General features: G+C 42.4%; 1 protein-coding gene across 1 annotated transcript in view; it reads left to right on the top strand.

Moving 5' to 3' along the window:
* The window catches only part of LOC137373990 (EH domain-containing protein 3-like), a 90,490-nt gene that overhangs the window by 21,484 nt on the left and 43,776 nt on the right, over positions 1-25,230 (top strand). Inside the window, exons 3-4 of the mRNA XM_068039708.1 lie at positions 6,405-6,502; positions 19,445-19,857. Coding sequence (XP_067895809.1) covers positions 6,405-6,502; positions 19,445-19,857 — 511 coding nt within the window. The remainder of the gene's footprint in view (positions 1-6,404; positions 6,503-19,444; positions 19,858-25,230) is intronic.

Here is a 25,230-nt window from a genome sequence, read left to right as displayed (position 1 = left end):
CAACTTTCAATGATGCTAATCTCATTAATACTTCCTCTCTCCTTATGTTTATCACATCCAACATTTCACACTCTTCCTCCTTAACTACAATACCTGCATCATCCCCCTCTTTTGTGAAGACAGATGCAAAGTATTAAGAACCATACCAATATCTTCTGCCTCCTACACATAGGTTACCTTTTTGGTCTTTTATGGGCCCTACTCTCTCCTTAGTTATCCTCTTACTCTTAATGTACTGATAAAACATCTTTGTGTTCACCTTGATTTTGTTTGCCAATATTCTTTCATGCCCTCTCTTTGCTTTCCTAATTTCTTTTTTGATTTCACCCCTCCACTTTCTGCTTTCTGTACTATTGAGTTCTCTGTGTTGGACACAAGCTTTCCTTTTCTGCCTTATCTCTATGCTGTAAACTCCTTGACATCCATGGGGCCCTAGATTTGGCCGTCTCACCCTTTTTCTTTGTGGGAACATGTTTACTCTGAACCCCTTGAATCTCCCCTTTTGAATGCCTTCCACTGTTCTGACACTGATTTACCTTCAAGTAGCTGTTGCCAGTCCACACTAAATCACTCCTCAGTTTAGTAAAATTGGCCTTGCCCCAATTGAGAACTCTAACTCCTGTTCTATCTCTGTCCTTTTCCATGATTATGTTAAAACTGACTGAATTATGATCGCTACCACCAAAATGCTCTCCAACTGCCACTCCTTCCACCTGCCCATCTTCATTTCCTAAAACTAAATCTGCAACTGCACCCTCTTGTTGGACTTGCTACATACTGGGCAAAAAGGTTCTCCTGAATGCACCTTAAGTATTCTGCTCCCTCAATTCCTTTCACACTAAAACTATCCCAGTTAATATTGGGGTAGTTAATTCTGACTGCAAGACCACATCCCTCTTTCTACCTATGTCATTGGTTCCAATGTGGACCACGACTGCTGGCTGTTCACCATCCCCCTTCAGGATGCTCTGCAGCCGCTCAGTGACATCCTTGACCCTGGCATCAGGGAGGCAACACACCATCCTGGGTTCACGTCTGCGGCCACAGAAACGCCTATCTGTTCCCCTGACTATTGAATCATCCACCACTATGGCTTTTCCAGTCTTCCCTGTAACCCCCTGTGCAGCTGAGCCACCCATGGTGCCATGGACTTGGCTCTGGCTGCACTCCCCAGGTGAAGCATCACTTTCCTCAGTATTCAGAACTGAATACCTGTTGAAGAGTGTGATGCACTCAGGGGTCTCCTGCACTACCTGCCTGATTTTTTTTTTTTGACTGCCTGGCGGTCATCCATTTCCTCTCTCCCTGCATAATCTTGCGCTGTGGAGTGACCACATCTATGAATGTGCTATCCCCGTAGCTCTCATCCTCATGAATGCTGTGTCGCCAGCTGCTGCTCAAGTTCCAAAACCCAAAGCTTAAGCTGCTTCATTTGACGACAGTTCCTGCACAAATGGTTCTCCAGGATGCGGGAAGCATCTGGGAGCTCCCACGTATCACAGGAGATGCGCTCTTGAGGTTGAAGCAACCCTGCTATACCTTTATTAGTTGACTCTTTGCTACTGGAAAAAAAACCTTACCAATACTACAACAGCTTAGAATCATTAACAAAACCTTGCTAGTACTGATAAATCCTACTAAAAGTCAATACAGTTCACTAGTTTTAAAAAAACTTACTCAAAAACACAATACCAGCTACTCGTTCCTTACTGTTCTATTTGCACACGCACCCTAACAGTAATGCACTAACCCAACTATTTACTGATACTCCCTAACAGCAGTTACTCACCAACCAATCACCTTGCAACTTTCCTGTGAGGTCACTGTCCACTTTGTTTTCAAACTTGGGTGCACCTACTCCTGTCCGCTGCTCTCCTGGAAGGTAGGCGCTCTAGGCCGCAATCCTCGGGCTGTATTTATCAGCTCCCCGCTCCGTGTTCTTCCCGCAGGTCTGCTCCTCTTCGCTGCTCTCGCAGAAGGTAACTGCGACCATGTTTCAGCTGTTCAGCTTTGGGATCTTTTTAAACAGGTTATGTTCACTGTCCAGTAAAGTTCAAATAGTGTTCCATATGAAGAAATTAATATATTTCCATTTGGCAGGTGTGGTTTCGTCACACCTCCGCCTCCTGCCAAATGACATGCGACATTGGGGGAGCATTTCATTATAAATTAGAAGGAAGAGAAAGTACAGGAAAACATACATGCATTTCTCTCATTCAGAAATCTTAAAATTGTTGCAGCCTGTCTTTCCTTTGTAGCGGTGCTGCTTTGGACTGCCCCTTCGTCCTTGAGGTGGATCTGAGATAGTTATGTGTTGTCCAAGGGGTTTAAAGTTTCTTCACTATCAGCCTGCAATATGTTGGGAATGGGCATCCCAATAAACATGTGATTTTTGAGGAAGTTTGAAGTTTGTACATTTCCATGTTTGTCTAAGGTGCCTTTGTTCCTGTTGGGGTCTGCAGGGGGATAGTTAGATTTAATTAGCTCAGGTTTGGAGCTCTGATCGTGGGAGTCGGCAGTGGGTGGATCCACTCTGATCTCCCTTTCAGTGCTCTGATGAGTCATGCAAGTGCTTTTCACTTTCAGGTATTCTTGGTTCCCTTTTCTGCTGACTGTGGGGGAGGATTCTTTGCTAATCTTCCCTTTGTCCTCTGGGACACTCCGACTTACAGGTGTTTATCCAGATTCTGCCACACTCCCCTGTGGTACTTTGACTAGGTGAGGCATCACCCTAATGGTTTCTCTGCCCTCTTGAGGACTTTCTTTGTCCCTGCAGGTTTCTGTAAATGCTGTTAGCAACTGGTGGGGTGCTTCTGGTGTCTGCATTTGCATAGGAGGATGTGGGGTCTAATATTTCCAACATTTTGGGGTTGGCTGACTGGACAGTAAAGGTTTTGATTTGAGAATCCTCCTATACCTCCTTTAACCTGTCCTCTTTGTCCCTTTTTCCCTTTTCCTCTCTAACTTTATGTCAGCCCTGTGCCTTTTGTTCTTGGCAGGGGTCCCTTACAATTCCCCAGCCCTCTGCTGGAGGGTTTCCCAAAAGCTAATACAGGAATTCGGGCTGCACATTTCACTGCAGGTTGGGGTTTCCCTTCAACCTGGCACATGTAGCAACTCCTACAATACTCTACCACATCTTTGTGGAATTTTGACCAGTCAAACTGCTGTCTTATGCGGCCACTGTAATCTCATGGGCCATTCTTAATACCACTGCAGCACCACAAACTGGTGAACCACTGTCCACTCTTTGTCCTCAGGTCTGTGAGGAGAACTCCACTTGCTCATCAGTACCTCATTCATTATATAATAGCAATCAGGGACTCCCTTTGCTTCACTTTCAGTCTGGGCAGCCTGTGCTCTCTCAACACTTGGGTCGGCTCGCTGAGCCTCAGCTAGGGAAGATCCATTTAATCCATTCCCTGGGTCCTCTAACTTTCCAGAGAAAGTTTTAGACCACCAGACAGCATAGTCATCTATCTGCAGTGCCAATTCAGTCACCTCTGAGGGAGCTGGTTTGGTCATGGACCGATTCACCACACGTTCAGGTAAACTGCAGGGAACCATCTCCTGCCACTGCCCTGTCTCTCTGACCTCCTTCGGTGTCTCTTTCACTACAGGGGAAGCTACCACTTTCGCCCCTGCCAGATCATTACCCAGGAGCAGGTCAACCCCCCCCCCACTGCCCTCCAATACCATTTACCACCATTCTGGTATTTACTGCACTTTGGGGGAAACATCAAGTCTTTTCCCAGCAAAAGGGATCTTGTGGCCCCTGTATCAATGAGGATTACTATGGGCTTACATGCCACACTCAAGGGGTATGGGGTTACTGTCCCTTTGGATACAAAATCCTGATAACATTCAGGGATCCTAATAAATTTTCCTGCACCTGCAGCAGTATTTTTTTCTGAGTCTTACTGCTGCTGCAGTTAAAGCCACAGTTTGCTCAACTGTGCTTTCCAGTAGGGTCCCTTCTCCTTCACTGAGCAGGTGTGCCCTGCTTAAGCCTACAGGCTTTCCTGTGGTTTCCAACAGTCAGCTCTTAGATGATGTGCCTTAATACAATGGAAGCACACAGGCCTCTGGGTCTCACTCCTACTTCCAGCACTATCCTTTTTGGTTGGAGGAGGGCTCCCTGTGTGTCATGTTTTTCTTTCTCTCCCAGGACTGATTGGCCTCCTATCACCTTTCCACCCTTTTCCCTTTTTGGATTTGTGGGAGTGAATAGGAAAGGTTTTCCCCTGGGGAACCACTTGTAAATTAGAGCAAACTTGCAGCCAGAACTACAGCTTGCCTCGCTGTATGTATTTTTTGTTCCTCCACATAGGTCTTTACGGAGAGGGGGAAAGAGAGTTTTTAAATTCCTCTAGCAAAATCACCTCTCTGAGGTTTTCATAGCTGTGCTGCACTTTTAAGAGCCCTCAACCACTGGTCAAGAGCCAGCTGCTTGCTACTCTCTCCGTCCAAGTAAGTTTGATCAGCTTGCTTCCTGAGGGTTTGAAACTTCTGGCGGTAGGCTTCCAGTACTAGCTCATATACCCCGAGGATAGCATCTTTTCTCAGTTCATAATTTGATGAATTCTTATCTGGCAACAGGGAATAAACCTCACGGGCTTTTCTGGTTAGCTTACTTTGCAGCAGAAGAGTCCAGCTCTCAGCCATTTTAAGTGCCTTGCAAATTTTTCAAAAGGTACAAAATTTGCTTCTGAGTCTCCCTCATTGAATTTTGGAATCAGTTGGGAAAATTTTAAAAACTCAGTACACAGCCCCGAATTACTATTCTCCATATTGGCAATGCTTTCACTGGGGTTACTCTGTTGCCCCCTAACTGTTCAGCTCTGTGGTCTTTTTAAACAGGTTATGTTCAATGTCCAGTAAAAGTTCAAAGTGTTCCATATGACTAAATTAATATGTTTCTGTTTGGCAGGTGTGGTTTTGTCACATTGTGCTTAATTTGTAAATGCATGAATAAATAATGTAAAGGCATGTTACACTAGCAATGATGCTTTCTTGCTTTTTCGAAAGAAAAGCATATTTTTAATCGCTGTGTGAAATAGCATTTTTAATAATTCACTGCTCAGTGATTCATATTTCTCACCACACTGATCTGACCTAATGTTTAATTCCAAACCGATGCTTTGATTGGAACAATTAAACTTAAATAGTTCTGAGATGGTGGTAGGGACTTCCTGGATTTACATAACTGGCAATTGAAAAAGGAACTGTCACGCACATAATCACACAGCATTGTTTGTTTGAATTATGTTGCTTGGTTTCTCAAAGCTGTAATCTTTGACATGCCTATACCAAATGGCATTGCATTGATTTATGGTTGGGATGTGAAATTTAACAGCTGGGTTTTAAACTCCTGATGTATTTTGATTGGATTTAAAGAAGCAGATAAGCCAAAAATAGGTAAAGTACATAATTTTTGTCAAAGCATCTTTCACACTTACTGATTTGGTTTTGAGCAGGGAGGGGTAAAATGGTTGCGTGGCCACAAGTGGTGTCTGCTTTTTCCTTATTTAATGGGATGCAACTTGTTCAGGAGCTCGCTGTATGTTAATATCACCTAAACAAAAGTCAGTTCAGTTTCCACATTTACTTTCAAGCTTCCTTCCTCCGCTTTACTCCTGACACCACTGACTTGCTGAAAAATGGTTTCATGGATGATTTATGACCTCCAGTACCTCACAAACTGACTTTCTTCATGAACGAGTCTGAGCAGAGTGTGTTGACTAGCTATTTGACTGTGAAGAGCATCACAGTTGAACCTGTTCTGTACATTTCCAGCAGGTGTTGCTGGATACTAAGATGCAGGAACTTGGATTTCCCTCCCTGCCCTTTAGCCCAAGGGTACTGACGCTAATTTTGGGACCCCAACTGAAATTGACTATTTCAGCACAGACTGCTATGACCCTTGGACAATCTGGTTTGCATAGCTAAGTGCTGGCAGTTATTTACTCACAGCCATTGCAAAGCTCCTGAACTGTATTGGTGCGGATTATTGAAACCGTCGCAGAACAGGACCCCCACTGTGGTTATTTTAATAAAACAGTCTGTTATATGTAATGTAATCTCTTGGTCCTCTTGCAATTCCTGTAACCTTGTATATCATGGTTAAATTTATCTGCAGACAATTGTATTGTGGACAAATTTCTCTCAATGTATTCCCCCTTTCGTTGCTGAGGACATCTGTGGTGCAAGTACAGGTTACATATAGAATCTTCCCAGGTACTAACATATGCTGCAACTCTCCTTGTTCTTCATTAAAATAGTTGCTTGTGTATTTAAACTTCTGGTTTCCATTTGAATTGGCTGTTTGGGGTCTCGAGGTTTAAGGAACTATCCATCTATAGTGTACAGGGCCTCCCTGATGCCATGTTTTTTTCCCCTTGCAGGTTCATGTGTGCTCAACTCCCAAACCAAGTGCTGCAGAGCATTACTATTATCGACACACCTGGAATCCTCTCTGGGGAGAAGCAACGTATGAGTAGAGGTGAGTGGGCTCCTTTAAAAGCAGGCTGGGTGGCTATATGACATCTGTCCCGAATTACGCACAGGAAATGTTGAGTATTTTGTTTTCTGTTTCCTCCTCGGCAGTTATATTTTATTGACAATGACCTTGACTGTCATTTTCAAGCTTCAACTTTTCCCATGCTAGAAGATTTTTTTGTTCGCAATTTTAATTTCTTCACTTTTTTTTTTCCTTTTCCTCCTTTATTTTAAAAATAGCATTTCCTCAGTCTCCTCTTCAGTGAACTTAGACTGGGTTCAAGTCTGTAAACTCCAGGCTGACTGCAGGATACCCTGTCCGTTGAACAATCCTAATGAATAAAGAATGGAACCCGACAGTAAACAACTGGAATCAAATGTTGGCAAGGATACAAATTCTGGCACTTAAAACAGACTTGCATCACAGTTAGCCACATAGCACACTTCCACAGCATGGTTTCTATCATGGAAATCTGGTAATGGCAAGTGTGTTTGTGTTGAATCAATTTGAATCATTACTTAATTTCCATAAGGGTTAAATAATATACTAGGGCAGCTAAATAATAATAGTTGCTTATCTGAAATATCTCTCAAGCATAGAGAATCTGGGTGAGTAAGTGTGTGCTGTTTATGTAATCGTCCAAAAATCGGGGGCTAAGACTTCATACACCAGGGAATTGGTCAGTTGCATGGATGCTCAGAGTATATGGGGAAATTCATCTTTAAAGCAGTTTTAGATTTAGATTTTAGATTTAGAGATACAGCACTGAAACAGGCCCTTCGGCCCACCGAGTCTGTGCCGACCATTAACCACCCATTTATACTAATCCTACACTAATCCCATATTTCTACCACATCTTCACCTGTCCCTATATTCCCCTACCACCTGCCTATACTAGTGGCAATTTATAATGGCCAATTTACCTACCAACCTGCAAGTCTTTTGGCTGTGGGAGGAAACCGGAGGACCCGGAGGAAACCCACGCAGACACAGGGAGAACTTGCAAACTCCACACAGGCAGTAGCCAGAATTGAACCCGGGTCGCTGGAGCTGTGAGGCTGCGGTGCTAACCACTGCGCCACTGTGTAAGTGAAATCTGCTTAGTTTTGTGACTTCTTGCATGCTTTTTCTCAGTTAACAATCCTTGATGAGGCTGAACAGTTAGGATAGTAAGATGAGCCCTGATCTAGATTCAACTCCTGTTTCACAGGAGGACCCCAGTGCAATTCAACAAACTGAATTACTTGAGTGGCCATGTCTTTCATAACAAATGACTAAATCATCAAGCCCTGGCAACTTTAATTCATATAAAATTCTCATTCGACCTATTGCCTCTAATTGCACATTAGCTAACTGGCTTCTGTATACATTCTGTTGCAACCATACAGGTAATGAACTGTTGGACAAGGTGGAATATCATTTCACTACATCTACAATCCAGAGCTGTTCAGAAAAGGATCACCTTTTTCCCAAGTTTGCTCTAGCTCTGCTACTTTTATGAGATGTTACTTTTTGGACTTGACAGCTGAGGATGAGCTGTCAAACTGAAGATTTGACCTTGTTGCAGTTAATTTTTCCATTTTCCTGAGTACAACTAGATTATTATTTGCAAAATGTATATGATGCCAAACTGCACAAGATCATTCACGTTTTTTGCCATTTGTCCATATTTTAGGAGATTGGAGATTACTTGTGAGTGGTTACCTGATTTTGTTTTATCTGGAGCACAAGTGCATTTCCATAATGTTACTGGCACCTAAAATGTCCTAGGATGATAGTTTTTTTTTTTGTCCCCAATAGGTTTAATATACAGGCTGATCCAGACTGCTTTAAATATGCTCAAAAACCAGGAACAATGAGATGTCATTTTAATGCTTTTTAATCATAACTACACAACTTATTACAGACAGCAACCATAAGGTTACTGTTACAGGTACACATGAGAGTATGCAAGTAGTTCTAATCTGTTTATGCTGGTTGATGCCAGAGGTTCAGCGCCCTTGAGGTTTTTTTTGTACCAATTATAGTATTAACAATGTCTTGCTAATGTTACTTGGCTATACATACTAGTTATTTCTAATTATGTAACGCGTTAACCCACTAGGTTACCTTAAATTATGCAACCCTCCGTGCGACAATATTGTTGCTTTTCACCATACTGTCAACTTTTTTTTGATAGTCTTAACGTTCTTTGGATTAAATTCATCTGACCTTCTCACTCTTTGCCCAGAGCATACTATGTTGCTCCTTGCAGATCACTGTTGTAATATAAATTATTAGAATATTAATTTGAATTCCTTTATTGCTCATAACAGCGCACTGATTAGTAACCTAATTCACATAAGGAAATGGTGAGCACTTTTGAAAGCTTAAAAAAAAAACACAGGTTCTGAGAGTCTTGATGAATGTGCAGGTCTACAAAGAACAAAGAAAATTACAGCACAGGAACAGGCCCTTCGGCCCTCCAAGCCTGCGCCGATGCAGATCCTCTATCTAAACATGTCACCTATTTTCTAAGGGTCTGTATCTCTTTGCTTCCTGCCCATTCATGTATCTGTCTAGATACATCTTAAAAGACGCCATCATGCCCACCTCTACCACCTCCGCTGGCAACGCGTTCCAGGCACCCACCACCCTCTGCGTAAAGAACTTTCCACGCATATCCCCCCCTAAACTTTTCCCCTTTCACTTTGAACTCATGTCCCCTAGTAATTGAATCCCCCACTCTGGGGAAAAAGCTTCTTGCTATCCACCCTGTCTATACCTCTCATGATTTTGTACACCTCAATCAGGTCCCCCCTCAACCTCCATCTTTCTAATGAAAATAATCCTAGTCTACTCAACCTCTCTTCATAGCTAGCGCCCTCCATACCAGGCAACATCCTGGTGAACCTCCTCTGCACCCTCTCCAAAGCATCCACATCCTTTTGGTAATGTGGCGACCAGAACTGCATGCAGTATTCCAAATGTGGCCGAACCAAAGTCCTATACAACTGTAACATGACCTGCCAACTCTTGTACTCAATACCCCGTCCGATGAAGGAAAGCATGCCGTATGCCTTCTTGACCACTCTATTGACCTGCGTTGCCACCTTCAGGGAACAATGGACCTGAACACCCAAATCTCTCTGTACATCAATTTTCCCCAGGACTTTTCCATTTACTGTATAGTTCGCTCTTGAATTGGATCTTCCAAAATGCATCACCTCGCATTTGCCCTGATTGAACTCCATCTGCCATTTCTCTGCCCAACTCTCCAATCTATCTATATTCTGCAGTATTCTCTGACAGTCCCCTTCACTATCTGCTACTCCACCAATCTTGGTGTCGTCTGCAAACTTGCTAATCAGACCACCTATACTTTCCTCCAAATCATTTATGTATATCACAAACAACAGTGGTCCCAGCACAGATCCCTGTGGAACACCACTGGTCACACGTCTCCATTTTGAGAAACTCCCTTCCACTGCTACTCTCTGTCTCCTGTTGCCCAGCCAGTTCTTTATCCATCTAGCTAGTATACCTTGGACCCCATGCGCCTTCCCTTTCTCCATCAGCCTACCATGGGGAACCTTATCAAACGCCTTACTGAAGTCCATGTATATGACATCTACAGCCCTTCCCTCATCAATCAACTTTGTCACTTCCTCAAAGAATTCTATTAAGTTGGTAAGACATGACCTTCCCTGCACAAAACCATGTTGCCTATCACTGATAAGCCCATTTTCTTCCAAATGGGAATAGATCCTATCCCTCAGTATCTTCTCCAGCAGCTTCCCTACCACTGACGTCAGGCTCACCAGTCTATAATTACCTGGATTATCCCTGCTACCCTTCTAAATTAGGAATTATTTAGATGATTCTTGTTGGATAATGGGTTTTATATGTTTAAATGGCCAAACTTTTCATTTTGAAGTTTCTAATGATGTGGGGTTGCAGGCTTGATTTGTAATTTGTTTGGATGCTTTGAATGGTGGCCAATGTATGTAATTAAAAAGCTAGTTCGTTGAAGATTTTTTTGTTCTGACATGATATTGAATCAGATTAAAAGATCAAGCATCCTGAGATAGTGATTCTGATTGACAGCCTTGCCTAGGACTTGTAAGAATGGGCTGGGTGTGTGATTGGCTAATTTTGCAGTTAACACTGGTCAGAAGCTTCCAGTTGGGGATTTACCTGTTGTTGTTTATGCCCAGTTCATCAGTCTGCTGCCAGCAAATGGAATGCACCAGTTTAGCTCTGAACTTGACTTGTATTTCACAACATTAAGTGAGCAACTGTTTTCAACGATCTTTTGAAAGCATCTTCAATATAATAGTAAATTCTGTTAATTACCTCCATGAATTGATTTACATGGAGTACTGTGCATTTGCCTGTTTCCTGTTGAATAAATTCTGTTGGTTTACAGCCTGAGTCTTGGTCTGATGTATATTCAGCCTTTCTACTGAAGGTGAGAGCACCATGGTGTTTTCCAGTAAGCTGATGTGCACTTCCCTGTTCAATCTCTGGGTATTGCTAATGCTTACCTTGACATTGGGCATGCAAAGGCACACTTTGTATCTTACAGGTTGCAACACTTGCTTCTGGGAGTGTTCTGTGATGCTGAACCCGAGTAGAATATTTAGTGTTGAAAGAGAAAGCAAGTTTTTTTTAATGAGTTTCATCTTTTGTTCCGTCAGATCCCTTCCCCATTGAAATGATCACTCAACTCCAACTGTTGGCCCACACATCAGCTGACATTGTTAAATGTTCCCTTTCCTCTGCCACCATCCTTTTTCCCCTTCAAAACCACTGTTACCCTTCCCAATAGAGAAAAATCACTTTTGACCCATCTGTCCTTTTTAACAGTTGCCCCATATCCAACCTCCCTTTCCGAAGAAGGGTCACTGACCAGAAACGTTAACTCTGCTTCTCTTTCCACAGATGCTGCTAGACCTGCTGAGTGGTTCCAGCGTTTCTTGTTTTTATTCCAACCTCCCTTTCCTTTTTAAGGTCCTTGAAGTTCTTGCTGCTCAACTCCATACCTCTCTCTCCTGAAACTCCCTTTTCAGTGTCCCTCCAGTCTGTCTTGGCTCATGCCACAACACTGAGGCTACCCTGGCTAAAGTCGCAAATAACTTCCTCTGTGACCATGGTATGCTTGGATACATGGTATCCCTTCTTGTTCTCCAACTTTTCTGCACCCTTTGACTACATTGATTGTCATCCTCCCCGACTCATCTCCCTTGCCTTTCTCCATGGGACTGCACTTGCATTCATCCCTCACTCTATCATATTAAATTCCTACATCACATTTCTTACTACACTTCCAAAAGGCTTCAATGACTGCCAGGTGCTTTGGGACATCCAGTGGGCAGAGAAGGTGCTATATAAATGCAGGTTCTTTCTTAACTTGATTTTACTTTCCCTGACAATTTATCATTTTAAGGTCAACCAGGCAAAGAGCTACAAACTGAAATGAGAAAAAAATGAATTTAAACCCAAAAATATGCTAAAAAATTATTTCGTCGAAAGGTGGTAGTTTTGGATCTTGATGCCTGGTAGATTGCTCCAAAGATGTTAATGGGAGTAGAGGATGGAGCTGGCTGTATTGGCTGTGGGTTGAAATACCAGAGGGATGCCTTTCAGGTGTCAACTTGTCATTTAGTATCTCTGTCTTGGAAGAGTGAAGACAAACCTGCAAGAAGGGCAACATCTACCCAACTGACAGTGGTTGGCTTCAGCTCCATGACCAATTGACCAAATATTTTTAAATTGAAAATTGCAGACGTTAAAGCTTATTTTGGGTCCTCACATCTGAATGAATCTGGTAAATGAGGAAGTGTGCAATAAAATCCAAATTTATCTTCATACTTGTAATGTGAGCAATTTTATATATGCATAAACTGCATCAAGCCATCTGCAATCTGTAAAATACTTATTACAAATGACTCTCTGTTTTAGCAATTTGCAATAATGCTTGCTCAGTATTAACGTTGACCACATTTTGGGAACTCTCAAGCAGGCACTTATTATAGAAATCTCCTCCTTCCCAGTTGCTCAGCTTGTCTTGGTCAGCTACCCATGCCTAATATATTTGGATAGAAGAATGGATATTGCTGAGTTAGGTGATTTCTTCCCAATTAGACTGGAAAAAAAAATCCTGTGTAGGCACAGAGGCAACCTTCACGTTCCTGTTTGCTGTTTTTGAGAAGGTGGGGAGGGGAATGAGTTAGTCACCTTGCAGTGACAACCTGGACCTGTGGCAGTAGTATGGGGGCGTAATCTTCTGTGCCCACTGCCGAGGTCGGCGGCAGATGAGAAAAATGGCAGCCCACCCGCACTGGCCGCATGTCGTGGAGCCGTCGCAATCTTCCATGCAGCGGTGCATTTGAATGCCCGTGGTGGGCCACTTCCCCCCCCCCCCCCTCCCCCCCCCAATCATGTGGAGGGGGCAGCTGTCCATCCCTGGAATTGGCATCGGCTGCCTGTGTGCAGGCGCTGATGCTATTTTTAAAGGGTTGTCTGCCCTCCTGGCAGATTTAAATATTTAAAGATAAAGCGAATAAAATAAATACATTTATTTTGCCCCTCTCCCACCCACCAATAACCATAAAATTATTAATTTTCCCTCCCCCTCCCCAAAACACTTACCTGTACAATCTGACCTAGCCCCTCACCGCAAACTGCATTAAATTTAACCTCCAGTCGTTCCCAGCATCTCCTAAACCAATAATGTGACTTTGGCCCCGTTGCCCCCCTCCTGCACTGAGAAACTTGTCTCCTCCACCCTCCCCACCAGTGTGGCGCCTCGTTTCCCCGGACGGGGATCTGAAGGCGTGGGAGTGCTGGCCAGCGGCAGGATGATCGCACCAGGACGGAAGGTGGGAACGCAAGTATAATTAATGCATTAATTTTAATTTATTTGCATATGTAAATGGGGGCCCTGTCGCCAAGCTGCAAGGGTAGCTGCCACAAGGCCTCGCTGCCGCTGGCAATATTGGGTCGGGACCTCCCGTGTCGGGGTGTGTGGTGGCCCTCTCCCCCTCCCCCTACCCCGTCACAAACCCCAACTTTGGGGGGGGGCGCGGGGGGGTGGTCTGTAAAATTTTACCCATGGTGTGGTAAACAAGGGTATCCTTTTCCCCTTCACTTCCCCAAACATTGTTTGGTATTCCTTATCCACAGCTACAGAGAACTTGAAGGCACTGCAAATATTCTAGTGGCAATTGGTGTGTTCAGTCCCACTGTCTATAGTCTGTAGTAAACTTATAAATGGCTTGCACACAGTGGGTTTTCACTGACTTTTATCCTATTATCACTTAGTTTCAATTAATAAAGCAGTTTTTCATTGTTGGCTCCTTTGTTGTATATGCACAAATCTGCTGGATTACCCTCAATTTTCTCAGTTAAATTCCTTTACCAAGGTGAACCAATAGCATGTGTTGCTGGTTAAATCCTGGAATTTCCTTTGAGCAAAGTAATAGCTAATGGTATTTTCATTACTTTTCATTCTTCATTAGTCTTGTGCTGTAGTGTGTTTGAGTTCTGTTTAATGCTTTAGACTGATAAGATGTGGGTTGTGTCTGCTGATTCTGTTGTGCTGCTGTTAAAAGCTTGAAGCTGGATTTTATCCCCACAGAATAAAGCTAAGTTGCTGCTGGCAGTCCTGCTGGCGATTGCCTCAAGAGAGGTGGAGGCTTAGGAGCAGGAGTAAGCTTACAGATTTTAATGGGCTCTACGGATGACGGAAGGTAGAATTATTTGGGGGTGGGGTGGGGAGGAGGGTGGTTGAACAAATAAACAAAAGTCCCCCTTCCTGAACTCCATGCATCTGGTGGCCTTGTATGCCTTCACATGACCCCTATGACTTCCACTTGTATTCCACTTGGATGTCTTTGCCTACTGAACCTCATGTATCTCATGTCTGAGTTCTCCCTCAGTGTTCCTGTTTCTTTCCCTCGTGATCTGCCTGGTTGTTCCTTACCACATTTGCTTAGCCGCCCGCTTTCCCCCACCCCCCCCCCCCCCCCCCCAACTCCACAATTCTACCCTTCCAGAATTAGCCTCTACCTGGAGTAAGTATTTTTGCTGTATAACACTTGGGTGAAGAACTTGGTGCAGGTTTGGCACTAATTGTGCTGAGAGCAGTAGAGTTGAGACTATTGCACGAGCAATGTATTGTGCAGTGTAGTGTATTGGCTTAACTCTGACTGAAAAAGTACTTTACTAAATAAGGCTTAACAACGCAGGCAAGCTTTTTTTTTTCAATAGTCCCATTAAGAAGTTCTTGCTTCCTTAACTTGAAAAATCAATGGTCAGGGTTCTCATTTAAACACAGATCGTGGTATTCTGATTGATTAGTGTAATAAATAAATAGTTATTTTTGACTAACGCAGAATTTGTTGCAGGACACCAGAAAACTGAGCAATAACTTGCGCTTGTTTTCCACTTGCAATCCTTTTCCTTCCTTAGCCATATTTCGCTAGCACTCTGTGTGATGCTTTTTTTGGCCAGTCGGAGGATTATTTATTGGGGAGTTTGCTAGCTTCTCGCCAGTTTTCAAGCTGCTAATACTGGGATTTATGGATATATTATTTTTACTTGGCTAATATATTCTCATAACATGGTAAGCTTTTATTTAGTGGGCTAGCTGAGGAGTGCATTCACACATGTACAGATTGGTTGTCAAAATTGGAAAATCTACTTGGGCGCTCCCTTTATGAACAAACAAAAAGAGCAGCAAAAGACCATTAAACCTATTAAGCTCACCCCATCCATGCAGAGCCAAAAATCCAGCTGTTAAATCAGGAACATCTGGGTAATTGCTCTCTTGACTACTTAAAGCAACTGAGTAAAACTCCAAGGAGGCACTGATAGTCAATGCCCCCTCACAATTATAGCTAACTTGCACCTGACCCTGTATAACTGTAAATATGCTCTTCATTCAGGATCCTGTCACATTCCTTTTTTTAAAATTGCAGCTAATCCATATTCACTGCAGGTTCAGGAATTCTGTTCAGAGGGTGATGCCCTTTATCAAAATGGTATCTCTCTGCCTATGTATTTTATATATTGACATTGTCTGTCTAGATTTACACAGCTGTTGCAGGTCTTGCATTTAAAGCTTTTTTTTGTGGACTGGATGAAGGTAGTAGTCGAATGTTATTTTCCAAGTGAAGCCTCAAAGCAATACACAGTGTGACTAAGCTGCATGGTTGGGCGGAAGAGATTGCTGAGCAAAGTCACTCTAATGCCCAAAGTTTCTAAGCATAAATTTGCAGAACACTCATTATTCTTAAGGGATGTTGTGCCATACAAATACAGATATGACTGCATTTCCAGGCTATGGATTAAAATCACTGTAGCGAGGAAAGTTTGGGATTTTACTCCCACTTTTTTAATTCTGTAGATCAGAAGGTTTCCACGGGCCAGATTTTACTGGAGTAGGGCATCTTGCAGCGTGCCATTAGACTTGTTTGTGCCTGTTCATGCTTGTAACATTTTTTGCCCACTAAGTTGCTGGAAGTGTGAGTTGATACTAGCATTGTGAGAACAACAAGGCATCTGTGACCTTTATAAACAACAGGACAAAGTGTATCTCTCTTAACTTAAAGGATTGAGAAATAAACACCAAGGACTGAGGAGGAGGAGGGTGAATTGAAGGAACAATGTCATATCAAGTAGAGAAAGAAAGAAAGAATGAATGGAGTGAGGGGAAAAAAGGACAAATGAAAAGTAGGAACAAAAATTTTTAATTTGACTTTAATATTTCCAACAATTCAACCTGAAGGAATGAAATTCCATGCTTAAGTGTTTAATTTCTGGGCAAGTGATGTTGACTTGCAGTCGTTGTCAATTATAGCATGATTTAAGAGGGTATTTATGCTGTTAATTAGTAGACTTAGCATTCTGTGGTGAGTTTAATGGACAAGTAATGTACGATTGGAGCAACGTCATGAAAATCATGGGGATGTTAAGAGCCAAATGCTGTTTTTGTGAAACTAATGAGACAGTGGTGCAAATCAGCCAGAAACTTGTGGTGATTTTCAATTCACAGGGTATGTGTTCCTTGCCACAAGTTGCTAGCTGGTTCAATTGAAGCATTCAAAGGGGACTTAGACTGTTAGATGAAAAGGAAGAATGTGCAGGGTTATGGGGTGAAGGCGGGGGAATGGAACTGAGTGAATTGCTCTTTCGGAAAGCCAGTGTGGACCAAATTGCCGCCTTCTGCACTGCAACGATACTGTGATTCTCTGATTATCTGAACCTTCATTTTGCTAAAATTTTATTTGTATTTTTCTTCAGAACTGTACCATTTATATAGATAGAAGGAGGAGCATTTGCTAATTTAGGTAGTTTCGTTTAAGTAAAATATGTTTCATTTTCTTGTCTGAAGAAGAATCATCAAATTATGCTTCTGCTTTCTGAAACAAAACCGAAACACTATGTTTGCTGGGAATCTGAAATAAAAACACAAAATGCCTGAAACACTCAGCAGATCAGGCAACATCTGCAGAGAGAAAAACGGTTAATGTTTTGGGTCGCTAACCTTTCATCAGCTGGCTTCATTCTCCTTGTGGTTACCTTCTGGGCTAATGTGCAGCGACTTTCTCTTTTCTCTGATCGATGTATTCTTGTGCAGTACTGATCTCATAACTCAGGATGACTAGGCCTTGGAGTTTTGTATTTCAAGGTGGCCTCAGCAGGTTCCCACTTCAGTTTTCTGTCCTGCTTTGGCATAATTCAGTTTGTACATGAAGGATGCATTGGGAAAAATGTCATTACTTACTATAAGTATGGTCTTCCTCATTCTTTCCGGTTCATTCACTTTTTTTTTAAACTCCAAGATTCCGTGTCAAACTGCTTTGTATAGAGTTTATTTCTTTGCCTCCTTTCAAAAATGTATGCTAGTTGCTGCAGAACACTTCAGAAGCTATACAGGCAGTTTTTATGTGATCATCTCCATTACACTCTGAAATCTGTCTTTCTGTCCTTACAGATTTAATAGTTAACTATCTAGTATCTTGGACCTAAAAAAAAACTTTTTACAAAATCCTCTTGAAGTACATGTGGTGAATGTTCTCAAAGCTCTTCTGATTGAACAGAATTCAGGAACCGCAAGAAGGGCCTAAATTTTATTCCCTCTTAATTTCTTTGAAGAACAAACCCATTTGATGTAAAAATTCCCCATGAATGATGTAATGGGGAAATATTTTTGTGGGTTCAGAATCCACTGCTTGCAGCTTTTGTGCATAACAGCTGGCTACTTTTAACACTTAACCGTTTTCCCTGTGGGCTGCTGCTGTTTGTAGCACAGGGCTTTGATTCTGTGCATTGTACTGTTTGAGTTAGAATGCAGCCTTCACTACCATACTGTCCAATTTTGGGAAGGATGTCAGTGCCTTGAAGATGTTGTGGAAGAGATTTACCAGGATGGCACCAGGGATGAGGACCTTTAGTTATGTGGAGAGACTAGAGCAGCTAGTTATTCTCCTTTTGAACAGGGCAGGTTAAAGGGAGATTTGATAGAGGTGTTCAAAATTATGAAGGGTTTTGATAGAGTTAATAGGGAGAAACTGTTTCCACTGGCAGAATAGTTGATGACCAAGGGACACAGATTTATGATAATTGGCAAAAGAGCCAGGGGAGGCGATGGTGAGAATTTTTTTTATGCAGCAAGCTATGATCTGGAATACGCTGCCTGAAAGGGTGGTGGGAGCAGATCCAGTAGTAACTGTGAAAAGGCAATCAGATTTATACTTGAAAAGAAAATGTTTTCAGGACTATGGGAAAAGAGCAAAGTGGGACTAATTGGATATCTGTTTCAAAGAGCTGACAGAGGCATGATGGCCTGAGCAGCCTCCTTCAGTGCTGTACGACCTGCAATCAGTACCAAGGAAAACTGTTAAATGGTAATGATTTTGCCAAATAATTTTATTACTTAACTGTTCTATTTTAAGATGTGAAACCTACCACAAGGAGTAGTAAAAGCGAATAGCATAGATGCATTTTGGGGGAACTAGATAAACAGATGAGGGAGAAAGGAATAGAAGGATATATTGATGGGATTAGATGAAGGGTGGGAGGAGCATCAACACCAGCTCAGACCTTTTGGGCTGATTGGTCTGTATACGATGTAAATACTATGGTAATGCTATGTAAATGCCACACTTAGCCAGTTGTGCAAGAAGCCATGTAAAGCAATTCGCTAGAGAAGCCAATCAGCAACACAGCACCCTACAAGAAAGCACCAATCATCCATCCCATAAAGTGGTATGGAAGACATTTAATTGGTGGGTTACGGGCAACCAGATAGACTCTGTCCGCACTGTTGTTGGCTATATGGTGAGCTGTATATTCCAGATATTTTTGGGTCGTCCCTAATTTTAAGGAGTCTAAAATTCATCAGACGAGGTTCCAGATCTAGTTCTAGGATAGTCTACAGCAGATGTTTTTTGTAATTGTAGGAGCCAAGAGATGAGTGTGTGTTTTCAGCTGTTCTTTCTAATGTGAGATTATGTTCCCCTCCTCTTTGGTGTGTTGGACAGTTGCTAGAGTTAACTGTATGTTAGAGCTGTTCTGGAGAGGACAACATCTGATGCAATTTTATAATATTGTGTTTTCTCAAAGCGCCATTGCTTAACATGTAGCCTGAGTTCACAGGTCAGTAGAGTGGCCGGTCCTGTTATACTTCCGTTTATGAAAATTGATAACGGAAGAATGGTCGGCTTATGCATCTTGGGTATATCTGTCCTCTTCGGTGCACATAATTGGGATTGAAATGGGCATGTGTTGTGTTGTGTTCCATGTGTGATGAATTTGTTGCAGCCTTCTCCAGTTGAAGAAACTGAGGATGTGATTAGCACAAGGCTGTATATAGAGCTGACTTGTATATGTTGCCATGTTTATTATTATAGGTGAAAGAAGTATTTAACCATGTCTTCTGTCTGCTTTTTTTTTTAGGGTATGATTTTTCAGAAGTATTGCGATGGTTTGCTGAAAGAGTTGATCGTATCATCCTGCTGTTTGATGCTCACAAGTTAGATATATCTGATGAGTTTTCCGAGGCTATCAAGGCACTAAAAGGCCAAGATGACAAAATTAGAGTTGTCCTCAACAAGGCAGACCAAGTTGATACACAGCAACTGATGAGGGTGTATGGTGCATTGATGTGGTCCCTTGGCAAAGTGATTGATACCCCAGAGGTTGTACGTGTCTACATAGGCTCCTTCTGGTCCAAACCCCTCCAGATTACAGAGAATCGAAAACTTTTTGAGATGGAAACAGAGGACCTCTTCAATGACATTAAGTGTTTACCTCGGAATGCTGCACTGCGCAAACTCAATGACCTCATCAAACGAGCCAGGCTTGCAAAGGTATACATTTAGAGGATCTTTGAATCTGGTTCATTACAGGATGGTAATGGATCAGTTAAAAATGTTTAGTTTAGTTTAGAGATACAGCACTGAAACAGGCCCTTCGGCCCACCGAGTCTGTGCCGACCATCAACCACCCATTTATACTAATCCTACACTAATTCCATATTCCTACCACATCCACCCTGTCCCTATATTTCCCTACCACCTACCTATACTAGGGGCAATTTATAATGGTCAATTAACCTATCAACCCTGCAAGTCTTTGGCATGTGGGAGGAAACCGGAGCACCCGGAGGAAACCGGAGCACCCGGAGGAAACCCACGCAGACACGGGGAGAACTTGCAAACTCCACACAGGCAGTACCCAGAATTGAACCCGGGTCGCTGGAGCTGTGAGGCTGCGGTGCTAACCACTGCGCCACTGTCAGCTATTTATAATAAAAGCAAAATACTACAATGTCTGAAATCTGAAATAAGTACAGAATTCTGTGAACACTCCAGGTCAGACAGCATCTGCAAAAAGAGAAACAGAGTTAAGGTTTCAGAGAGAAATGTGCTGAGTGTTCTTATTATCAGCTATTTAGATGGTTAACTTTTATTTGTATGTGCTGCTGGACTGCATGTATTGGTAGAAAACTGGAATTGATTCAACGTTTAGTTTTAGCAAGAGGTGAAGGCAGCATCGGCACAGTAAAATCCCATTCCCTCCTGCCAGTAGATTTTATTGGTTGTTGCTTTTTGAAGCCGTCGAATTCTCCCAGCTGAAGACAGGAATTTTCAAATCTTTTAGATCCTGAAGGGAAGTACCTGTCAACTTAGTATCTGCTGCCCTGGTCATGTTTTTGGTGGTTAGAATTTGTGGGTTACACCATCTGGAGCACTTTGAGGTAGCAGACTTGGAAGATAAGCATGGCAGATGGAGCTATCGTTAAATGAAAATGTGCTGAGGGGATAGATGAACAGAGATTTAGGGGCAAAAGTAGATAAGCTATTAAAGCTGGCTTTCAGATGTACAAAATGACTCAGGGCTGCTTGGCTTCACCACAAAATATATCGTCGTTCTTCACAGTTACTGTTTCAAAATCCTGGAACTCCCTCCCTAACTGCACTGTGGGCGTACCCGCACCAGATGAACTGTAGTGGTTCAAGAAGGCAGCTCACCACCACCTTCTCTAGGGCAGTTAGGGATGGGCAACAGTTGCTGGCCTTGCCAGCGATGCCCACATCCCATTTATTTATTTATTTAGAGATACAGCACTGAAACAGGCCCTTCGGCCCACCGAGTCTGTGCCGACCATCAACACCCATTTATACTAATCCTGCATTAATCCCATATTCCTACCACAGCTCCACCTTCCCTCAATTCTCCTACCACCTACCTATACTAGGGGCAATTATAATGGCCAATTTACCTATCAACCTGCAAGTCTTTGGCTGTGGGAGGAAACCGGAGCACCCGGCGAAAACCCATGCAGACACAGGGAGAACTTGCAAACTCCACACAGGCAGTACCCAGAATTGAACCCGGGTTGCTGGAGCTGTGAGGCAGTGGTGCTAACCACTGCGCTGCTGTGCTGCCCATGAAACAAATAAAAACATAAAGCATAACAGTGTTCCTGCAGTTATATAGAGCCCTGATCTGACTAACAGTGCGATTTTAAAGTAGATGCAAGAGCAGAGAGACCTGGGGGTAGTTTTGTGCAAATCTTTTAAGATGACAGGGCAGGTTAACAAAGCAGTTAATAAAATATATGGCATCCTAAACTTCATAGAGTGCAAAATTTAAGAAGTTATGCAAAGCCTATATGAAAGATTAGTTCAGCCCCAGCTGGAGTAATTGTGCCCAATTCTAGGCTCCATGCATTAGAAAGGACATGAAAGCTTTGGAAAGGGTACAGAAGAGATAAAACGGAGCTTCCAGGGATGAGGGATTACAGTAATTGGATGGACTGGAGAAGCTGGGGTTGTTCTTCAAGCAGAGAAGGCTAAGGGGAAATTTGATAGAGATGTTTAAAATCATGAGTTTAGACAAGAATAAGTAAAGAGAAACTGTTTCCAATATTTGAAAGGCTGATAACCAGATGGCTCAGATTTAAGGTGATTGGCAAAAGAACCAGAGGCGCCGTGAGGAAAAACTTACTTGTGCAACGACTGGTTAGATTTGGATGCATTGCCTGATAACAGATTCAGTTGTAAGCTTCAAAGGAAATCTGATAAATATTTGAATATAAAATTGCAGGGATATAGAGAGAATGGGGGATTGAGACTAACTGGATTAATTCTCGAAAGAGCCAGTGTAGACTCAATGGGCCAAATGGCCTCCTTCTGTGCTGTTCTATGATAGAGCAACAAAGCTGAACATACTATCTTAGGAAGGATGGATTGACCTTGGAAAAACACCAGTGATGATTCACCAGGTTGATACCTGGGATAAAGGGAGTCTTTTATGATGGAACCCTGGATAAACTTGGATTATGTTCTTTGGTGTTGATCATGAGGTTAGTTAGGTGATTTGACTTGAGGTTTTTGAATTAATGATGTGTTTAACAAGATGCATAGGAACGACTGTCATCTTTTGCAGGATTATCCCGAAATGAGGAATTCGGGCTAAGCTTTTTAAAGTGAAATCAGGAGACACCACTCCACAAGGGTTGTGTGAATGTGTTCCAGAAAGCGATAAATGCTTTCTATTGAGGTTCCTAAAACAGAAATAGAAACTTGGGAAGAGCTTTAAGGGATATGAAAATATGGTGGGGGTTTGGGATTGGGAATAGTTCGAACTGCTGAGGCTAGCAAAATGGAAGAATAACTCCAGTAGGTCAAATGCTGCCTCTTGTTTTGCTTTTGAAGGTATGAAAAGTGGCATCACGGTACTGATGTAAGGATGCTGAATTTAGATATTCCCTTTATAACAGAATTATATGATTGTCCTACTGTTCTCCATGTTAATGCCAGAATTCCAGCTGTCACCACGAAACCCTTGGCAACTGGGGAGGGGGGTGTGGGAGGATTTCCCATCCAGATGAATTTTATGTGCACAGTTGGTGACATTTCATGCAAGCAAAATTAAAAATGACATACCGATGAGAATGCTCCCTTAGTATAGGGTCTACCCATGTCACAGAACTATCTGTTACATAAATTCTGAGCAAAGGAACACCAAAAGTAAACCTGATCCTGAAGCCTGATTGCGATGGCATCGCGCACCTGAATTCTGCTTTTCAGTTCAAAGAAGTTCATCGAAGTTCGGAATTTTGCCATGGTTCTCTGTCTGTTGAACAGTTGCTGAGGTGTTGCAGGATTGAACGTCACACCAGTAGAGCAGCAGGTTTACTTCAGTTGTGAGGAAGACTTTATCATGGACTTCGTCAGAACTGCAAGTGGACTATGTGTCGGCCCGATTCATGAACTGATCTCAATTAGCTGGGTGGGATGGATTAAGGCATATAGGATTGATTTGATAATTCTGATTGTAGTCAATGCCGCAGCTCCATTTGCCAAGTGTAGCTGCAAAGCAAATCGCTATGTAATATGAGTAGCATTCTGTTCCAAATAGATACGTTACATATATTTTTTAGTGTTTTACACTATAGTAAATCCAAGAGCGTAAGAGTTCAATAGAAACTGCACACATGAAATGCTGTCCTTGCTATAACCTAAGAAGGGTGTGTTATGTTTATATAACTTGTTTCCTGAGGATGTGCTCTGCAGTCATACTGGAAACTTTTGAAAGTCTCAAACTACAAGGTTATATACAAACAGTAATTTAATGTCACATTTCCAGTGACCAGTAGATAGAGGTTTTTTTTTAAGGCATTGTTTTTTCTGGAATGATAAGATGTACAAACATGGGTCATTTTAAACACTGGGTTCAGGAATATACTTTGTGTACCAGCCTACAGCTGGCCTGAGCAGCAGTGGTGCTGCATTTGATTTGGAAATGAGAGCCTTGAACTCCAACTATTTGTATCATGGGCCATTTGAAATTTCTTTCGCATTTTATTTCCCTTTAATTGTATGGAAAGTAGTTGAATGCAAATAGATCATGTTATGAAACGCATCTCATTTCTGTTCAGAATTTCTTGGGATAAACCTGTGCTGATGTGAGTTGTGTGGGGTTTATCTAATTAGTTTTCCTGTCACTTTGGACTGTAGACTTCCCGTCGCTTTCATTTGACAATGAGGGTTGGATATTATTTTCCAAGTCCAGACGTAACTTACAGTCTACACCCACATCTGCTCTCTCATGTTGACATTGGATCTTCTGGCTAACCTGGTACTGCAACAAACTCCCCGGCCGCAAACTCCATCCACCATTCCCAAAAATAAATTTACCTAAATGTATCTTTGTGTCTGAAGTTTAACTGTTACAATCAGTACCACATAATTTTACAGCACCAAAGATGGTCATTTGAGCTGGTTCTATACTAGAACAATCCAAAATTAATCCCACTGCCCTGTACTCAGCCCACAGCTCTCTATGTTCCTCTGCTTCAAATATTTATCCAATTTTTTTTCTTACAAGATGTAATGGTTATCTATCTTAAGCAGTTGCTGCAACAGCCTGCTGTATAAATAATTTTCTCTTAATTTAGCCAAAGATTAGATACTCTTCTGTGTTGAACATCAGTTAGAGGAATTTCTGAAAGAGGCAAGGACACGGAATGTATTCTGGGTGGCGGTCTAAAATGTGCAAGAATGGCTGGATAGTACCACCACTGAGCGGGTCAAGTCCTGAGGCTGATTGCTGCCAGCCTGTGCTTGTGTCAGTGGTGAGGAAACAAAGTATCCTGCTTGACCTCGTCCTCACAAACCTACCTGCCACAAACATGTGTCCATAATAGCGTAGGTAGAAGTTTCCACTGCACAGTCCTTGTGAAGACTGTGAAGACATCTTTTATTATATTGTGATTTTATCTTGCTAAGTAGAACAGATGAGATCAGATCAAACTGCCCAAACTGGGCATCCATATGCATAATCGCAGCAGGAGAATTGTTTGCTGCCATAACCTGTAACCTCATGGCTTGGCCATGCTCCTTGATCACCATCAAACTTGGAGACCAACCCTGGTTCGGTACAGCTGTAGAAGGTGCAGCACCAGACACATCTTCAAAAGAGGTGTGTACGTACCTAGTGAAATTACTGCACAGGGCTGCTTGCTTGCTAAACAACAAGCTATATAATGAGCTGATCACAACCAATGGATCAGAGAAAAGATCTTTATAGAATCATAGAAAAATTAACGACACAGAAGGAGGCCATTCAGCCCATAATGTCTGCCCGGCGAAAAAACTAGCTGCCCAATCTAATCGCACCTTCCAGCACCTGATCCATAGCCTTGCAGATTACGGCACTTCAGGTGCATGACC

The sequence above is a fragment of the Heterodontus francisci genome, chromosome 9, assembly GCF_036365525.1.
Source record: "Heterodontus francisci isolate sHetFra1 chromosome 9, sHetFra1.hap1, whole genome shotgun sequence".
In the NCBI taxonomy this organism is placed as follows: domain Eukaryota; kingdom Metazoa; phylum Chordata; class Chondrichthyes; order Heterodontiformes; family Heterodontidae; genus Heterodontus; species Heterodontus francisci.
The sequence above is the reverse complement of the archived record's forward strand: the minus strand, read 5'-3'. Positions and strand labels throughout refer to the sequence as shown.